The sequence below is a fragment of the Melitaea cinxia genome, chromosome 21 (assembly GCF_905220565.1).
Source record: "Melitaea cinxia chromosome 21, ilMelCinx1.1, whole genome shotgun sequence".
In the NCBI taxonomy this organism is placed as follows: Eukaryota; Metazoa; Arthropoda; class Insecta; order Lepidoptera; family Nymphalidae; genus Melitaea; species Melitaea cinxia.
This window is the reverse complement of record NC_059414.1, coordinates 8,727,271-8,745,389: the sequence shown is the minus strand read 5'-3', so window position 1 is coordinate 8,745,389 and position 18,119 is coordinate 8,727,271. Positions and strand designations below refer to the sequence as shown.

Genomic DNA, 18,119 nt, shown 5'->3' with positions numbered 1-18,119 from the left:
GTCCCCGTTCATTGATTTTGTGTTACCGTTTTCTTTTAGTGTTACCGTATTAAGAATATTAATTTACCTTTTTTTTATTAAATTATTTTACATTAGTTGAAAATCCAAAAATTCGGTAGATAGCACTGCTAAATCGGTATATCGGTAGACAAGGGCCAAAATCGGTAGATCTACCGATAAATCGGTAGCTTTTGCAACGCTGTTTGCTATTGGTATTGACTCGTCTGACGTTTCAGTGTCATATTCAAATAAGCCACAGATAATATTTGATGACATGTACTATTTAATTTTGAAATTAAAATGAAAACATGTTTTACATCATTTTAAAAGTCTAATTTTGTATAAAATAAACGATAAGATTATCATCATGACTGTAGTACTAATAAATTCCAGGTGAATTAAATTTGTGCCCCTAAAGTCTAAAGCTAAACTGTAATTAAAACCTCGCAAGACGTCAACGTCAAACTCACATGTAAAGGTTGTTTACGTTTTTCAAAGAATTTTATTTCATTTACCACAATAAAATGAGTTTTAGACAATATAAGGATAAAATAGATGAAGGCGATGTAGTTATACTGTATTTAAGTAATAATCTCCACGCAATCGAAGTCAAGCCAGAAATAAAAAATAAAAAAGGTGAAATGGTTGAGAATGTTTACCAAACAACTTTTGGTGCTTTAAAAGTTAGAAACTTAATAGGATCTGAATACGGGAGTAGAGTAAGTATTATCTATAGTATAGTAGTAAGTATACATTTGTTTTCTTCTTAATAATACCGAAAAAAGTAAAACAATGTTTTACTATAAGAAACAACTTTCAGATGGTTTTAGGTTACATTCATATAAATTTCGAAAAACATTAATAAATCTGGATAGAAATGAAATTAAAAAAAAATTCACACAGGTTGAACTATCAAAAGGTTGGGGGCATGTGTTGCAACCGACTCCAGAATTGTGGTCACTAACACTTCCACATCGGACACAAATCATATACACGCCTGATATTAGTATGATATTGCTACAACTTGATTTAGTTCCTGGAAGTGTCGTCATTGAAGCTGGTATTTTAATCTGCTATTTTCCTACAATTTATCTTTTTTAATAAAACCTATTTACCCTTTCTTTGACTTCTTCACTCTATATTCTATTAGGACACCTGAAACTTGAAATCTATATTAATTAACTGTGCAAAAATTTTTTTTTACGTCGACTTAAATTTTATTCAATCAATTTTTTTTACATTAATTGGAATATTGAAAATAAAGCTAATATTTAATACATCTTTTATATTACTTATAGATTTTTTTAACATACAATTTTATATTTTTTGGCCAGGTACTGGTAGTGGCTCTTTAACTCATGCCTTGATCCGTCGTATACGGCCTAATGGCCATGTGTACACGTTTGACTTCCACGACCACAGAGCAAAAATTGCTATAGAAGAATTTGAGTCACATGGATTATCAGATTTTGTTTCAGTAAGTGCTTAAACCTACATAGAAATACACTTAACGTTTTCGATTACTATAACATAATGAATAACAAACAAAGTTACTGTATTAAATAAGCTACATTAATTAAGAAAGTTACCATTAAATATTAATTTATAAAGAAAGTACACTACATTTGTTATTATTACAATATAAAAAAAATTTCACTATAGTTTTATAGTTTACTAGTTTCTGTCCGCGGCTTCATCCGCGTGGAAAAAAATTTTTTTTTGCGAAACTTTAACTGTTTACGTAGCACTGCGTAACACTGCACACAGCAAAAGCTCTCAAAAGGGAAAAAAACGATTTTGAAACGTTCTTTATTGGTGCTCCGCTCCTAATAGTCTTAGCGTGATGATATATAGTCTATAGCCTTCCTCGATAAATGGGCTATCTAACACTGAAAGAATTTTTGAAATCGGACCAGTAGTTCCTGAGATTAGCGCGCTCAAGCAAACAAACAAATAAACTCTTCAGCTTTATAATATTAGTATAGATGACATATTCTTAAATGATTTCTTAAAATCTTCTCAGATCTAGGTGGAAAGTAATAAATAATTTATCATTATAACATCGAACATGTTCACTTCATAGTTCTTACTGTTGAACTGCTCTGGATAAAAAATAATTACTATTATAAGCCCTAAGTGTTATAATTATATCAGTTTGGTGATAAAAAGATGTAATTATAACAAATTCATGTTCTCGATAGACAAATGGTATTTCTCTGACTACCTTCAAATGTGTATTCCGCAAATTTCGATATTTGAAGAAATTGGCTAAAAAAAATTCGAGGAAAATTGTAAAAAAACAAACAAACTGAGAGACAGTGAAATAACATAGGTTCCGTTGTTTGTCTTTGGTTAACCTTATTTTACTTTTCCATTACAAGTGTTACCAGGAACATTTTTCGCGTACTTGAACTTTTGGGTTGTATTTTGATAACACCTTGTCGAATTTGTATCGACAAACATAGCTATCATAATTTCTTTTAAATGCTTTATCAGGTGCGACACAGGGATGTACTGGCAGAGGGCTTTGGAGACGACCTCAAAGGAGAGACTGATGCAGTTTTTTTGGACCTACCAAGCCCTTGGTCTGGTGTTCCTCATGCTGTTACTGCTATAAAAAGTGATGGTAAGATTTTTAAATGCCACATTTCGGAAATTTTATTATAAATATAATTTGAATAAAAAATAAAGAGGTGTGTGTGTGTGTGTGTGTGTGTGTGTGTGTGTGTGTGTGTGTGTGTGTGTGTGTGTGTGTGTGTGTTTGTGTGTGTATGTGCATTTCACACACGGTAGCAGTGAATCTTCTGAAAAGTCGTGGTAAGGTAAGCCGTACCTTAGGGGGCGTTCATAAATACGTGAGATGTTTAAGGGGAGGAGGGGGTCGAGTCAAATCTCATCTAATCTTACGTTGGAGAGAGGGCAATATCACCCAATTTTTTTCTGATTGAAACAGCCCACATTGCACCAGCTAAGCAAGCGCGTGTGTTCCGCGAGTGCGAAAGTGCGACCCTCACGAACTGTCACAAGACGAGCTAATGAGTTACTGTGCGGCGTGCGCAAGCGCCAACGGCTTAGAGTGGCTAGATCAGAACGAAATTGAAGAAGCAGATGATTTTACTGAAAATCATATGGACATGGTGGTTCTAATAGTCTCTCTTGAGACCGCGCATGATTCTCCGTGGACTGAATTAGAGTAGATATTCTTTTTTAACCGACTTCCAAAAAAGGAGGAGGTTCTCAATTCGACTGTATTTTTTTTTTTAAATCACAGTAGTTACGAATTACGATTTAAGTATTCTATTGTTAAATTTTTATTACACTTATAATAAAACTCTCAGCAATATTGATTACTAGTCTTAACAAGTCGTAAATAAAAGCACTAAGCATTTTTTTTCTTTTTACAATAACAATGCAACGCGTTTACGTAAGAAACCCACATTTTGAAAAATCTCACGTGAGATTTGGCGATGGGGGAGGGGGTTAAATAAAATCTCACGACATCTCACCAGGGGGAGGGAGGGACAGAAAATTTTAAAAAAACACCTCACGTAATTTATGGACGCCCCCTTAGGTGCCATGCACAACACGTCGATTACGCGTTATGAGCAGTAATTATTCTATCTCATTCTCTCCTATCTATATTTATGTTTCTTTCTTTATCGTGAAGCATATTTCGTTTCATCGACTTTCAAATCACAACGATTCTAAAGATCTTCTCTCTTCTAAAGGTCTCACTTCGAAAAATCTTACTAAAGGAAAACTAACAGCTAGACAATAAAAACGTGTTAGGTTAACTTTTTAGCATTAACTTACAGCCCCAAATTACAGATCTTAATAAATACTTTTGCATATTATAGGTATTCCATTTTCATAATTTGTTATACGTAACAAAATCTACGTTTTCAACGTCTCGCTGTAATTATAGGCCTAACAGAAAACATTAATCAAATAACTTCCCAGGAATCTAATAAATGAAGTGTATTGCGCTATTATTTATTTAAATACTTAATTTAAATGCAAATGGAATCCAAAGTTATCCTTTTATAGCTCGAAACAATTTATCGGGTCCTTAATCTTTAATAAAGTCATAAAGTAAATATACACGTATTAAAATAACAATAACACCGCGCCTGTATTATAATACCATTAACAGTTGATGTCGAAATAATATCACCATCTAAATAACATTAAATATCAGTAATATATCCCACGCTAGTCTCGCCTACAGAGAAGGGCCGTAAACACTGAGAAAAGAACATATTGAGGGTTTTCTTAATTGCAAAATGGTTATCATTTTATTTTACAACGCTGTAAATTATTCCTACTCAGTTTTAAACGTCTGACCTATGTCTAGTTACTAGACAATTGTATTTCGACGGTAAACTTATACCTAAAAATACAACTTTTTACTTATATATATTCTAATATGTAAAATCTCGTGTCGCGGTGTTTGTAGTTAAACTCCTCCGAAACGGCTTGACTCCGAAATTTTGTGTGCATATTGGGTAGGTCTGAGAATCGAACAACATCTATTTTTCATCCCCGTAAATGTTAAGGGTAGTCAACAACTAAATTTTTTTTTTAATTTTTAGATAAATTATTTTTATTCTTTATTTTATTATGATTTGGCGTTGAAAAATACAGCCCTAAATTTTCACCCTTCTACCACCAACCCCTATTTTTAAATAGCGTTTAGCGGCAAGACATATATATATCATTGAATTACTATTTTCCTTTGTCACACCATCATGCGTGAACGATTGGACCGATTTCGCTAATTGGAACGAAGTTCCTTACGGCAGGCTTGACATTTGGCTGGGCGACCGAACTGATAAAAAATGTGATACTAAAACCGTAAAAAATATATATATAACGGAAGTGACGTAACATCAGTCACACGACTATATAATATGACGTTTGTAAAACTAAAATTATAATATTTGTGTAATTTTATACTGTCGACAAAAATAAATAAAGCCATATGTTTTTTTTTTATTTCACTTCATAGTTTGAATTATAATTATCGTTATTTTCTTTGATTTATTTTATTTTACGGTATTTGTTATTTTCTAAAATACTAAATTTCCTAAATACTTTTATGTACTTAATTAAAAACCAATCAACAAAATTATAAATAAACCAAGAACTAGAAGATATATAAAATTTAACATTTTTTTTTTCAAATTGTGTTGCTTCTATACTATCCGAATGAACTTCGTTTTCTTTTTTATTGTGTTTGTTATTGTCTGGAGAAGGTAAAGATGAGAGAATAATTGTGTTTGCAGGCAAACGAAGAAAAACCGACTTCATACTAAAAAAAAAAAAACATATATATGCGGTCGAATTGAGTAACCTCCTCCTTTTTTTTGAAGTCGGTTAAAAAATTAAGAAAAGTGCGCAGACGATTAGGAAATTTAAGAATACTTAACCACCATATAAAATTATTTCTAATCTAACCTTAGCGCTTTGGACAATATAAACTCTTTTCTTCTCTTTTGACGTTTGACATAGAATTGACAGAAGATTGGTTATAACACTTTTTTTATAATATTGTTTTTTTAATAATTATACCAATTCGAATTCAGTATCGTAACACGACTGAAAACACCCAGCGAAACACTTCTCGCTTCAAATCAATAGTTATTCATTCATAATATACTTAACTACATTGAATAATTTATCAAACTAATTACTTAGACGCCACTTGTCGAGCAGCAACGTTAGCCGTTCAATAATTTAACAATAACTGCTTCTTCACTTACAAATTATCATATTTATGGGACAATAATCCGCCAATACATGACAAAGATGGCCAGACAGAAAATTAGTATTAACTATTCCGAAGATGGTATCTCCATCTTTATGCTCTTCCGGTACTTCAACAAATAATAATCACAGTGAGAAAAATACAACCCTATAAAATTTTTAGAAGCATAAATTTAAATGATAAGAGTATTTATTGTGTAACTACCCCGCAAAACAGATAACAAAGATAACGACTGAGTAATCGTAAATGAATATTAACCATTCGGAAGATGGTGTCACCATCTCTGTACTGTTTCGGTATTAAACAAATAAACAATAAGAGTATCTAATAATATCGACACAAAATCCAATATTTTAATAATTACAAATCTAAATGCTAACAATAGTCATAGTTAATACGTGACATGAGGTCTATCGGGTCAGCTAGTCTACATCCTATTTCCCTTGGTGACGTCAGAATTTAAAAAAGACTCTTGCAATTTGTTTCGTCTATTTGTTTTTTTAAGCTTTCAAACATTTTTCTATGAAGTTTTTACTGGCTTAAAAATTAAGAAAAAAAAAAATGGGAAATTCAGACATCTTTCAAAGTGGGTGTTGTTTGATGTGGGTGAGTGGTCTGTACTTGTGGGTATCCCCACTGTGCTTCGGAAACCACTTAAAAGCGTCATTATGGAGAATAGGTTATTCCTATGTTCAACTTATATATATTTACATTAATTCCATTAAAAATCTACTCCACGGTCCCTGAATTCAAATAATATATGAAGCAAATATTCAATACATGAAGCAAATCACATTTGAAAAGCGAACGAAAGCCACCATCTTGATAAAGATAAACTCGCGGCAGGAAACTACAGATCCTTATAAATCGACAAAATCGATTGCAATCTGATTACCCAGTGTCGATTATACCGATTCGCTTGTAAGTTATTCGATTCTATTCATTAAACATGCTAGTGCTGAACTAGATAACGAATTTAAAATCGTTTCATTGAGTTGAGAGTCGTTTAACCTTAGCTCTCATTGTAGGGGTGTGTGCTCACTTAAGATGAAGTTTATTTATTTTACTTACTTATTAAATAGTTCGGCACGAATTTGCCTCATTTTTTTAAGTATTCCAGTAAATCCTATAGTATTTTATGATCAAAAACAAAACTGTTTTTTTAATACAATTAGGTCGGCAAACATGCGTGCAGCTGATGCCCTGATGGTAAGTGATTACCGTAACTTATTGATGCTTGCAACACCAGAAATACCGCAAGTGCGTTTTCAAAACTAACTGCTTGCCTCAGTTATTACTTCAGCGATTACTAATTTTTATAATAATTCATAAAATTCTTTCTGGTGTAAAATTATACAAAATTTGATTATATTTGTTAAGGCTCGTTTGTAACGATTCTGTTCCCGACGTAAAATATGTAAATTTCTTATAGATATAATTTAATTAGAACCTGTATATTTTATAATCAGAGTATAAAATAATGTTTATTATACTTAAAAAAAAAAAAAAAAAAATATAGCAAAAATAGACTTAAAAGTTATTGTCTATTCATTTAATTCGTTACATCAGAATAACAATAGGAATATAATTCTCTTTAATTACAATCGCCAGCCCTAGATCATTGTGCCTAATTGGTAGATCCTTATAAAATCTAGATACGCATCGCTTTGGCCGCTCACAAACAAATGACACATTTTGTTATTTATCCTTGAAGGCTTTTAGCTGCCCTATTGTTATGTGACATCGAGTTTTTAAGTCATGATGTAATATACCATTGTAATAGGAATATTTCAGTAATTGCCAACTAAATATTATTTATCAGAGATTTTGTTACATCAATTGTTAAATTACGAGTTGATTTATTGTATGCTTTGACCTTAAATTATTATTAACTAGCTCTCCGCTCACTGCTTCGCTTGCGTATATTACATGTTTTTGCAATGTTGTTTGTTTCGCTTTCTCTCGTTAAAATGTAGCCTAAAAAAAATTAATAAGTCCATTAGTTTTTTTTTGGGTTATCCATGGCAAACAAACAAAAAATCAAATATGGCGTAACTAAAATCGACATATTTGAAAAAAAATGTGAAGGCATAGGTGATAACAAGTCACTCGATCACTGATTCTACCCTCAAATTACATTAGTTCGAAAAATTTAATAAAACTGTTTTACAGACGTCGGCTATTTATATCCTCCTTACCTAAGCTTTGACTTTTTTTTTCAAATTTTTTGATTTTAAAGTTAATTAGTAATGAGCTATAATTACAAAAAATTTCATTTTTTTTTCACTTATAATTTTGGCTATGGTATACATACATGTAAATCTATATGACGTTGGCCTAAACGTAAGGACACATATTTCGAAACATTATGTACCTTATATGTATCTGTTGTCGTCAATCAAAAAAAAAAAATGTTTTTATTTTTTAAACTTTTTTGTTATTATTATTTTGAGTTTCTTGATGTTATCAACTACTGTAAATTACGTTTAAATAAAAGTGTTAATAGGAACCGTGAAAGCTTAAATTATTTTATAGCTATCATATCATTTTATCTCTCGTGAAGTACTTCTAGCAGTATTTTTAAATGTATCTTCATAATACAAGTCATATTTCATTACGTGTTTGATACAATAGTCGTTAAATATATCAGTATCGCTGGCGTATCTAACAAGTCTTTCGGTTCACTGTGATTTCTATAGGTTTATTTATCGCCCGACGGCCGTTGTCCAAATATGTCTTATTAATAAATGGTCAGTCGACACACTGATGTGTCTATGGTAACAATAGCTGTGAAATATCTGTACTGTTCTTTGTGAACCTCTTTCACGCTCGTACGATGAACAAATGCATGTAATAGTTGCTTTAGTATGAGTACTTAACAACGGGTTTTATTTTTACATTTGTTTCTATTTGTTTTCGTAACCTAAATTTTAATGCTCGGTGCCATACATGTTTGTTTATTGTAATATATCTGAGAACACTGAAACTCATTATCTGTGTATTGAAATTTAAAACTCGTAGATTTTGTATATGCTGATAAGGTAAACGGTAGAAGTTAACCTCACAAGATACGCCGGTACTTTCACGTACAAATATAGTAATGAATGCGAGACGTAAAATAATTTCTGGTATGTACAAAACACATTTAAATCAGAGGCTTGTGCATTCCACAAAAAGGGCATTTAATGATACCCAAGCACTATTACTAGCACTTACTAAGTGTCTGGCCGTAATCGCAGCATTTAGTACACTTACAAATGTCTGGTCTCAGAACATGACGTATCAATGTAACCGAGACCTCTACTCTGGTGGTCTGGACGCAGAACGAACGAAAGTCTAATAAGACAGCCCCTTGCCTCAACTGTCTCTCCAGGGACGTTATCTTTAGCTGAAAAATAGCACCTTTTGTGCTTATAAAAGCAAACGAACTGGCCTTTATAGGGGTTACGAATTTTAACGTTTTAGTCTTTTTGTTTATTAAACTCATAAAATTTTAGACATTCTTCTACTTAGGTACTGTTGTTTGTAGTTTATTTTTCTTAGCTGTGTTATTTAATTTTATATGATTTATTCAACAAAAATGTTTTAATTTTTTCAATTTTACTATTTTCAATGTCTGACTTATATTGACCGAATTCTACAATCTCCTTTTATATGGATTTATGTTCTTGATCTAGTTTACGGTGTGAAGTCCATTATATTTATATTGGTCTTTGACACCACCCAGAGAATACTTCTTTGAGCGAGTCCCGCGAAAGAATTCAGTTAAAAATTATTTCTATTAATATTTTCTTACATCGGCTATAGTACCTCAGTTAATAAGGAGTGTTGGTATATATTAGTGATATAAACAGCCACAATAAAAGTGTAAATTATCATAAATAACTCAATATTATCCAAAGAAATATTTTTGTGATAATTTGTGCGGTCAGTTGAACATTGCACTGTTATAGTGTCCAGAGTGCATTAGTGATTCGATTCTCACGGTTACGTGCTGCGCAGAAGTACCATTATCGCGTGCAGAAGTTACTCGTTGATATTGTATGACGTTGCTCAAATCACGCGTCATAGATTAAGCTTCGCAGACGAGATACGCAAACGAAGAACTACGCGTTTGACTCTGAGAGGACAACATTTCTATCTTTGTGATGTCACGTTCTAGGTGGGGTTGTTGTGTGCCGCAAATTGATAATGACGATGACTTTATAATATGTTCCAAGTGTAAAAAGAATTATCATTTTGCATGCATGTCCCTTGATGTTACTGTATTCAGCACCGATATGCGAAGTAGTTGGAATTGCCCTGAGTGTAGTCGTAATACCTCTAAATCTGGAAGAAAGGATAACACACCTGTTCGAAACGTATCGAATGTAAGAGGAAGTAAAAGACCTGCACTGCAGTCTCCACCAACCCAGGAGAATAGTAGCATTTCTCGGGATGATTTGCGCGAGGTAATAGAAGAAGTTATTAATAATAAAATCGATGAAATTTTTTTAAGAATAGAAGATAAAATTACCAACATTATCGATAGTAAAATGAAGCCGTTAGAGGAGGATATAACAGAAATTAAAAGGTTCTTAAACTTCACTGACGAGAAGTATGAAGATATGAAAAGGGAGGTCGAAGTCTTTAAGCTCAGAATATCTGATTTGGAAGCTACAAAAAAAGACCTTAGTTCTACAGTTGATGATCTTAATCGGAAAATTAATCTAATGGAGCAACAGTCGAGACAAAACAATGTTGAGCTTCAATGTGTGCCTGAAAACCGAAATGAAAACCTCATTAAAATAGTTTGTGATCTAGGAAGAACGGTCGGTTGTCAATTGAAGGAGAATGACATACTAAATTGTACCCGCACTGCCAAGCTTAATCGAGGCTCCCCACGCCCACGATCTATAATTGTACAATTATCTTCACCAAGGTTGCGCGATGAGCTTCTTGCTGCGTCTATCAAATATAATAAAGGAAAACCTCTCGAAAATAAACTGAATACTGCATTGCTAGGATTTCCTGGAGACAGAACACCGGTCTTTGTTTGCGAACATCTTTCTCCCACGAACAAGGCTCTTCACGCTGCAGCTAGAAAGAGGGCGAAGGAAGCAGGATATAAGTTTGTATGGATTCGAAATGGCAGAGTGTTCTTGAGGAAAAGTGAGGAAACTGAATACATTCTGGTGAAAAGCGTGGATATGTTAAAAAACATAAAATAATTCGTAGGTCATGACTCTGATTAATGTCTTTTGCGGTGCTGGTATATTATTATTAATTTTCTTTTACAATTCGATTTAATTAAGTTATACTACCAAAATACACGTGGACTGAGAACTAAAACACATAGCTTTCTTCAGGGAGTACTTTGTAATGATTACGACATAATTGTTCTGACGGAGACATGGTTGAACGACTCTGTGTCTAGCGGTGAGCTGTTTGATGAGAGGTATGTGGTCTATAGAAAAGATAGGAGTAGCGCTGAATTAATCCACAAAAAAGAAGGTGGTGGTGTTCTTGTGGCAGTTTCCAGACGAATACTCTCCAAACGTATGTTTGGCTGGGAGTCAAAACTTGAAGACCTCTGGATCATACTTGAAATTCCGATATCGCATGCCTCAGCACGCCGTGTAGCCCTCTGCGCAGTTTATTTACCTCCTCCAGTGCATAGTTCGATGTTGACTCACTTTATTGATAGTTGTAGTGTTGTGCTAGATCATTGTGATTGTTATTGTATTTTAGGTGACTTTAATTTAGCCAGTATCGATTGGAGTTCGGTAGCGGATTCTTCCTGTGATTATAAAGTGTCAGATTTATGTCAACCTCTAATAGATTTATTAAATGTATATGAACTAAAACAGCATAACAATATAGTTAATAGATCCGGCAGAATACTTGATTTGGTGCTGTCCAATTTTCCAACTTGCACGGTCCGTCCAAGTCACTCTACGTTCAGTACCATTGACCAGCTACACCCGCCTTTAGATATAGATATTTCATTTAATGGGGAACCAAGACTGTCGTTTAATCACCAAACTTTCAAATTAAACTTCTACAAAGCCGATTTTTTGAATATTTATAAAGAACTTCAAAAGTGTGATTGGGTAAAGATTATTGGGGAGGGCAATGACGTCAATACTATGCTTGTTAACTTTTATACTACTATTGGTGCTATAATTGAAAAATTTGTTCCTAAACAAAAATTGATAAAATCACGTTACCCACCTTGGTTTGATCGTAACTTGAAACGATGTTTGAAAGAAAAATATAATCTAAGGCGTCGTTTTCAAAAATATAAAAATCCTATGGACGAACTGGAGTTGAGTTTATTAAATTCACGTTGCACCCGTTTAGCTATTGCTTGTTATAATAAATATATTAGTCAATCTGAAAAAAACATTTCAAGGAACCCTAAACATTTCTGGGCATATGTAAAGGCTAAACGTGGTGGCACGAGTTCTTACCCGATTAATATGACTGATGGTTTAGTTTCTACCTCAGACGGTAAACAAATTTGTGAAATGTTTGCGTCACACTTTGCATCCGCATACACGAATAGTAGTCCTCCAACCTATGATCACAGAGACACCTTGCGGTACATCAGAAGTAGCAGTCAATATTTAACGATTCCTGTTATAGATTCTGGAACTCTACTGAGGAAGCTGGAAGGTCTTGATGAAGGCAAAGGTGCAGGCCCGGATGGGATTCCACCTATTTTTATAAAAAGATGTGCTACGTACCTAGTTGAGCCTTTATTAAAAATATTTAACACATCTTTACAGACGGGAACATTTCCGATGGAGTGGAAAAAAGCGAGAGTTGTCCCAATTCACAAGGCAAATGAAGATGATATCGTTTCAAACTACAGACCCATTTCCATTATATCCACATTAGCTAAAGTATTTGAATCGCTTATTTGTCCCCTTATGCAATGTCACTTTAAACAGAGTCTGTGCGTTCAACAGCATGGCTTTGTTCCCTCTCGTTCAGCATGTACTAATCTGGTAGATCTTACGGAAAACTTGGCGGAGGCTCTGGATTCTCATAGGCAGGTAGATGTTATATATACAGATTTTACTAAGGCTTTTGATCGTTTGCCCCACGATATATTGTTAAGTAAAATTTCTGCTTATGGTGTTTTTGGAGAACTTTTACAGTGGTTAAAATCCTACTTGGAAAATCGTACTTTTTCTGTGGTGGTTAATGGCTTTCATTCTCGTTCGCGGAGAATAACTTCTGGTGTGCCGCAGGGATCTCACCTGGGTCCAATCTTATTCGGTATGTTTGTCAATGATATACCGACAGTCATTAAATACTCTAAAACTTTCATGTATGCGGATGACCTGAAAATAGCAAAGGTCATAGACACTGTGCAGGATTCCGTGAAGCTTCAAAAGGATCTCGATGAGCTTGTCGATTGGTGTTTGCGTAATGAAATGGATCTTAACCCAAAAAAGTGTTTTTTTGTAAGGTATGGTCGAAAGAGAAATTTCATTTCATTCCAGTATTATGTTGCTCAGAATAACATCAAGGAACTAGAGCAAATCCGCGATTTAGGTGTAGTCTTTGACAAAAGGTTGAAATTTTTGTACCTCACATTGAGCAGATTGTGGGTCGAGCCTCAAGAATGCTAGGGTTTGCATTAAGGAATATGAAAGGGTTGCGTGATAACAGGGTTCGAATACTGTTGTACAACTCCCTTGTGCGCAGCGTATTGGAATATTGTTCGGTAGTGTGGAGGCCTCACTATGCAACTCACTCTCTACAGATAGAGCGAATACAAAAAAGATTCCTGGGGTATTTATTATTTTCAAACGGAATTTCAAAAAAGGAAATACCTTCTTATCATAAGCAGCTAAAACACTTCCGAATGATTTCTTTGGACGAGCGTAGAAAGCGGTTAGACTTACTTTTTGTTTCTAAAATTTTCACCAATAAAATTGATTGCCCTCAGCTGTTACATAAATTTAATATACGTGTACCAATTAGGCCTCCTCGTAACAAAATAGCTCCCCTCTATCCACCACCCCGTAAAACAGTGTTTGGATCAAACTCCCCTGTTCCTAGGCTTTGCAAGCTGGTTAATGGCCATAGTGACCTATTTGATATGAATGCAGACTCAACTAATAAAGTTCGATCGCTGTTAAATACCGAACTCCAATTATCTTAAAATGTGTTTATACTTCTTTCTTTTTTTGTGTTTTTTTTTTTATTTTGTTTTTATTTAGTTTTTACTTCAACTCGTGATTAGAAGTTTTATTCCTATTAAGCATGATGTATCTGCCTGTAAGTGTTTGTTACATCTAGTTTAAGTTATGTATATTATGTATTTTTGTTTTTGTATGTATTGATGTAAACAAATGTTGGTGGATCAATAAATAAATAAATAAATAAATAAATAAATATTTATTTGACGTATGTATAATATACGCTTTACCTATTTTACTAATTTACTTATTACATACAGAATATATTTACTTATTAAAATCATTAATACAACACGACAGTGATGACAATTATTAATAACTCCAAGACGTTGTTGAAATTCGATAATTGAACTCATTGCGTAATCCAGTATCGAATTACAAGGCCATGCACTTTGCAAATTCACTTAACGTTAAATGAATGTCTACAAAGCTGCAAGTGCAAGTTATAAATCAGCTATCATCATGACTCCGCCAATCTCGTAGCTGCTCGGCTGTCAACACTTCACTGATAACTAACAATATTATCGCCAAGTGTGTTTTCATTCAAAGTATCTCTTGTTTACACAAGAAAAATTAAGAATTATTATTATTTATGTTGTTGTTATCGTTTAAAATGTGAGATTCAATTTTCTTAATGTCGAATAACCTTATGTGACATCTATATATGTAAAAATGAATAATATTTCTCTTGGTCATACCATAATTTGAGAGTGATTTTTTTTAATATATATTTACAAATACTTTGTAGAAGGTTGTTGTGGAATGAAAATTTATGAAAATTGCGCAAAAATCAATTGATTATACTTTCCGCGTTTGATAATTTTTATGACAAGACATCGTTTTTCGGGTCAGCTGGTAACGTGATGAAACAGAATATTTAGCGTTACATATAAACTTTTAATTATAATTTGTTAAACTAGAATGAAACTATAAACTTATATCTTATGTTTTAGAAAGTATTTGTAACTTTTATGTCTATATAGAATTTTTGTAATCAAAATAAAATTCAATACGAAATGAACCAATTCCGCTAAAACACGAAGCAATAAATTAACTAACGCAACGTTTCCAACGCGTTTAATTATCAAATCCTACAATTAAAGATAACGATCAAGGAATTGTCGAAAACATTTCATGCATATTTCTCGCACCCCTGCAGGGGTCTCGATTCGCATACTTCGACGATAACAATCTTATATCCTTGTTACTTTCCAAATACATGTCATAAGTGTAATAGCCACATGACACAGCCTGTCCCCTCAGGCGCTACTCGGCCGGCGCTAGCGGCAAACGTAAAAATTCACTTGATTCAACTTTTCAATCCCTTATTTAAATTGCCATAAGAATTAATACCGCTCACTCAGACTTTCTGCCGCCGAAATCTTAGATTTGTGAATGTTTTCGAAATACCACATCATTGTATCGAATCTTCAAGACATTTGCCTTTGTATTTTGAACCTTAATTAATAGTGTTAAGAGTTTCGTACGAGTTTCGAAGTTTTCGATGATCGTTTGTAATGTTTGCGCTACTAAATCAAATAGTGGTCAATTAAGATAAACCTTAGAACGACAGCCATGGACAATAGAGCATATGACTAATACAGCGTTTTGTTTGCTTAACTGAATTACAACCGGACCGATAGATAGTTGATAGAATGTCTATTAATAATGAATTTGTTTAATCTTTAATGTTTTCTTATTCAATGTCGGCTGCAATGATTTTGAAATTATTCGGGATAAAGGTCAACTCGGAAGACTATCATATCGAATTAAAAAATATATAAATTAAATAACATTTCATGTGTTCATTTATTCGAATATAAATGGATATGAATATAATATGAATATAAATGTAGTGACTGTCTACAAAAAGAGGTACAATGATCATTGTTTACCTAACTATTGTGTATTAAAACATATTGTATCTTCTGTTGGTTGTCCTTAATAAATAAATAAATAAATGTTGAGTGAGAGTTGAATAATCTCCAATTTTCGAAAGTTGAGTGATCTCAATTTTCATCATTAACGTCAAAGCTCCAAAGAGAAGTGTTTAAAACGAAGCCGCCACCCTTACAAATTTTCTGTTAAACTTTAGTGCACTCATGACCGTATGCTTGCTATTTTGTCAATATATCGGGAAAAACAGTTATAGTAAATATTCCGTTTTCTATATAAACCATGTGTGCCTATGAAAGTTAAAAAACTGTCATGCTGTTGTGTATTTTTCCATTATCCTTACATTTAAATTTAGTTTCGCTTCAATGATTGCGTCGAGATCAAATCGCCGTTGATATAAATAACGTATACGAGTAGATATAATATATACTACCTTTGTATAATGTCAATTTTAAATCATGGAAGAATTAGAAGTTTTAAATTTAAATATTACAATCTTATTTAAGTAACTTATATTTCCTTTTATATAATTCAAGCCTGAATAAAATACGAATAGATATCAACTTAATAATACTATGACACGCACTTAATAATAATTAAATAGTGTCACAGTTAAAGTATGTAAGGTGTGACGATAAATTGTTTTAATTAAAATACAATTAATCGTTTGAAATTATAATAAAATTTGCTCTTAATCATAGTTACATGTTACGGTATTAATGGGTTAATTTATAATGCTATTACAATACATTATTCTCCTTGCTTTTATAATAATAACTTTTAGAGTAATATTTTTGTCGATTACACATGAAACTGATGTCACACTGATTTTTTATACGGAAATGAACTGTAAGTGAAAAAGCGGGTAACATAAGGTATAAAGAGCTTTGCTGCCTAACAGCTATAGTAAGAGAAGATACGATTGGCTTAAAATACCCAATGATGGTTCTAAAAATTTCAAAACGAAAATTTTTCTTTGTTATTCTCAATGACCGTAGAGAACGCAGCTATTGTAACAATTTAAAAAAGATTTTCAATTAGAGTCTAGCATTTACATTGTAAAGCTAACCGCAAACATATGTACAACTGGCAAAAAAAGGATAACTTACTCGTAGTTCGATTACAATATTTTTTTCGTCACTAATATAAAGTTAAATTACTTAAATACAAATGTAAAATTATTCCATCCCACAAAGCCACAATGCAGCTGCGTGGTGGATTACGCTCCGACCTTTCTAATACATGGAAGAGTCCTATGCCGAGGGATGTTACGGACTGAATAAAAAAAAACAAATAATCAATGAAAGTTCGTAAATTTACTAAAATTCGATCTCTACATTATTTTAACGGTTAAAAATAATTTCAAAACATATAGTGAGCTATCTAATAGCTTATTACCCGCTACATAGATAGATATTGTACTAAACACAATGTTGATCTTTATTATAAAAAGTAAATAAAACATTTATACTGTGTAAGTGGGATGTTTATGGCTAAGGATATGTTTTAGAAATCTACCACAATACTTGGTAATTCTACTCGGACGAGTATAGACATGAAAACTCGAACTTAAACTATTTGAATGGTTACTCATTCGTAAAATATTAATGATATATTAGTGATAACGCCTCTAACTCATAATGAAACAACTTTTTCGGATTTTATCGCGGTTTATTAAGTTTTTTTATGCCCTATATGTTTTTTTTTATGGATACTTTACAGCTACAATGGTCACGGGAAGACGGGAGTCTTCTGTGTTATTAAACTGCGATAAAATCCGAAAAAGTTGTTTAATTATAATAGTGATAGCATTATTTACGTATAAAATATTTATCTAAAGTAAATTGGGTATCTTTAAATCAAGAGTGAATAGGCATCTTCTAGGCAAGCGCGCACCACCTTAGGCTGCATCTTCACTTGCCATCAGGTGAAATCGCAGTCAAGCGCTATATATTTTAAAAAAAAAGACGAACAAAAGTGAAATGACTGAAAAGTTATATACCTTTTAGTATAATAAATTTCCTGACCCCACAACCCATTTGAACCATTGTAAAATAATTGTACTTAGTAGCGGCAGTCATTGTACTGTCATCAAAGTCGCTTGCAAAATCTTTATCAATTAGACAAATTATATTTCAATTGCGAATAATTACTTTGAATTATATAATGTTCGCTTCAAATGAACGTAAAATGTAAAACTGTTTTAACGTTTCGGTTATATTTTAATTACGGACTGTTACAGTTTAAACGATATTAATTCG

The 18,119-nt window shown here is 32.7% G+C and overlaps 1 protein-coding gene across 1 annotated transcript in view; it reads left to right on the top strand.

Moving 5' to 3' along the window:
- Nucleotides 1-459: 459 nt before the first annotated feature.
- Nucleotides 460-18,119, top strand: part of LOC123663849 (tRNA (adenine(58)-N(1))-methyltransferase catalytic subunit TRMT61A) — a 75,813-nt gene continuing 58,153 nt past the window's right edge. The window contains exons 1-4 of the mRNA XM_045598486.1: nt 460-719; nt 904-1,060; nt 1,335-1,477; nt 2,497-2,626. Of these exons, the coding sequence (XP_045454442.1) occupies nt 525-719; nt 904-1,060; nt 1,335-1,477; nt 2,497-2,626 (625 nt within the window). The 5' untranslated portion in view covers nt 460-524. The remainder of the gene's footprint in view (nt 720-903; nt 1,061-1,334; nt 1,478-2,496; nt 2,627-18,119) is intronic.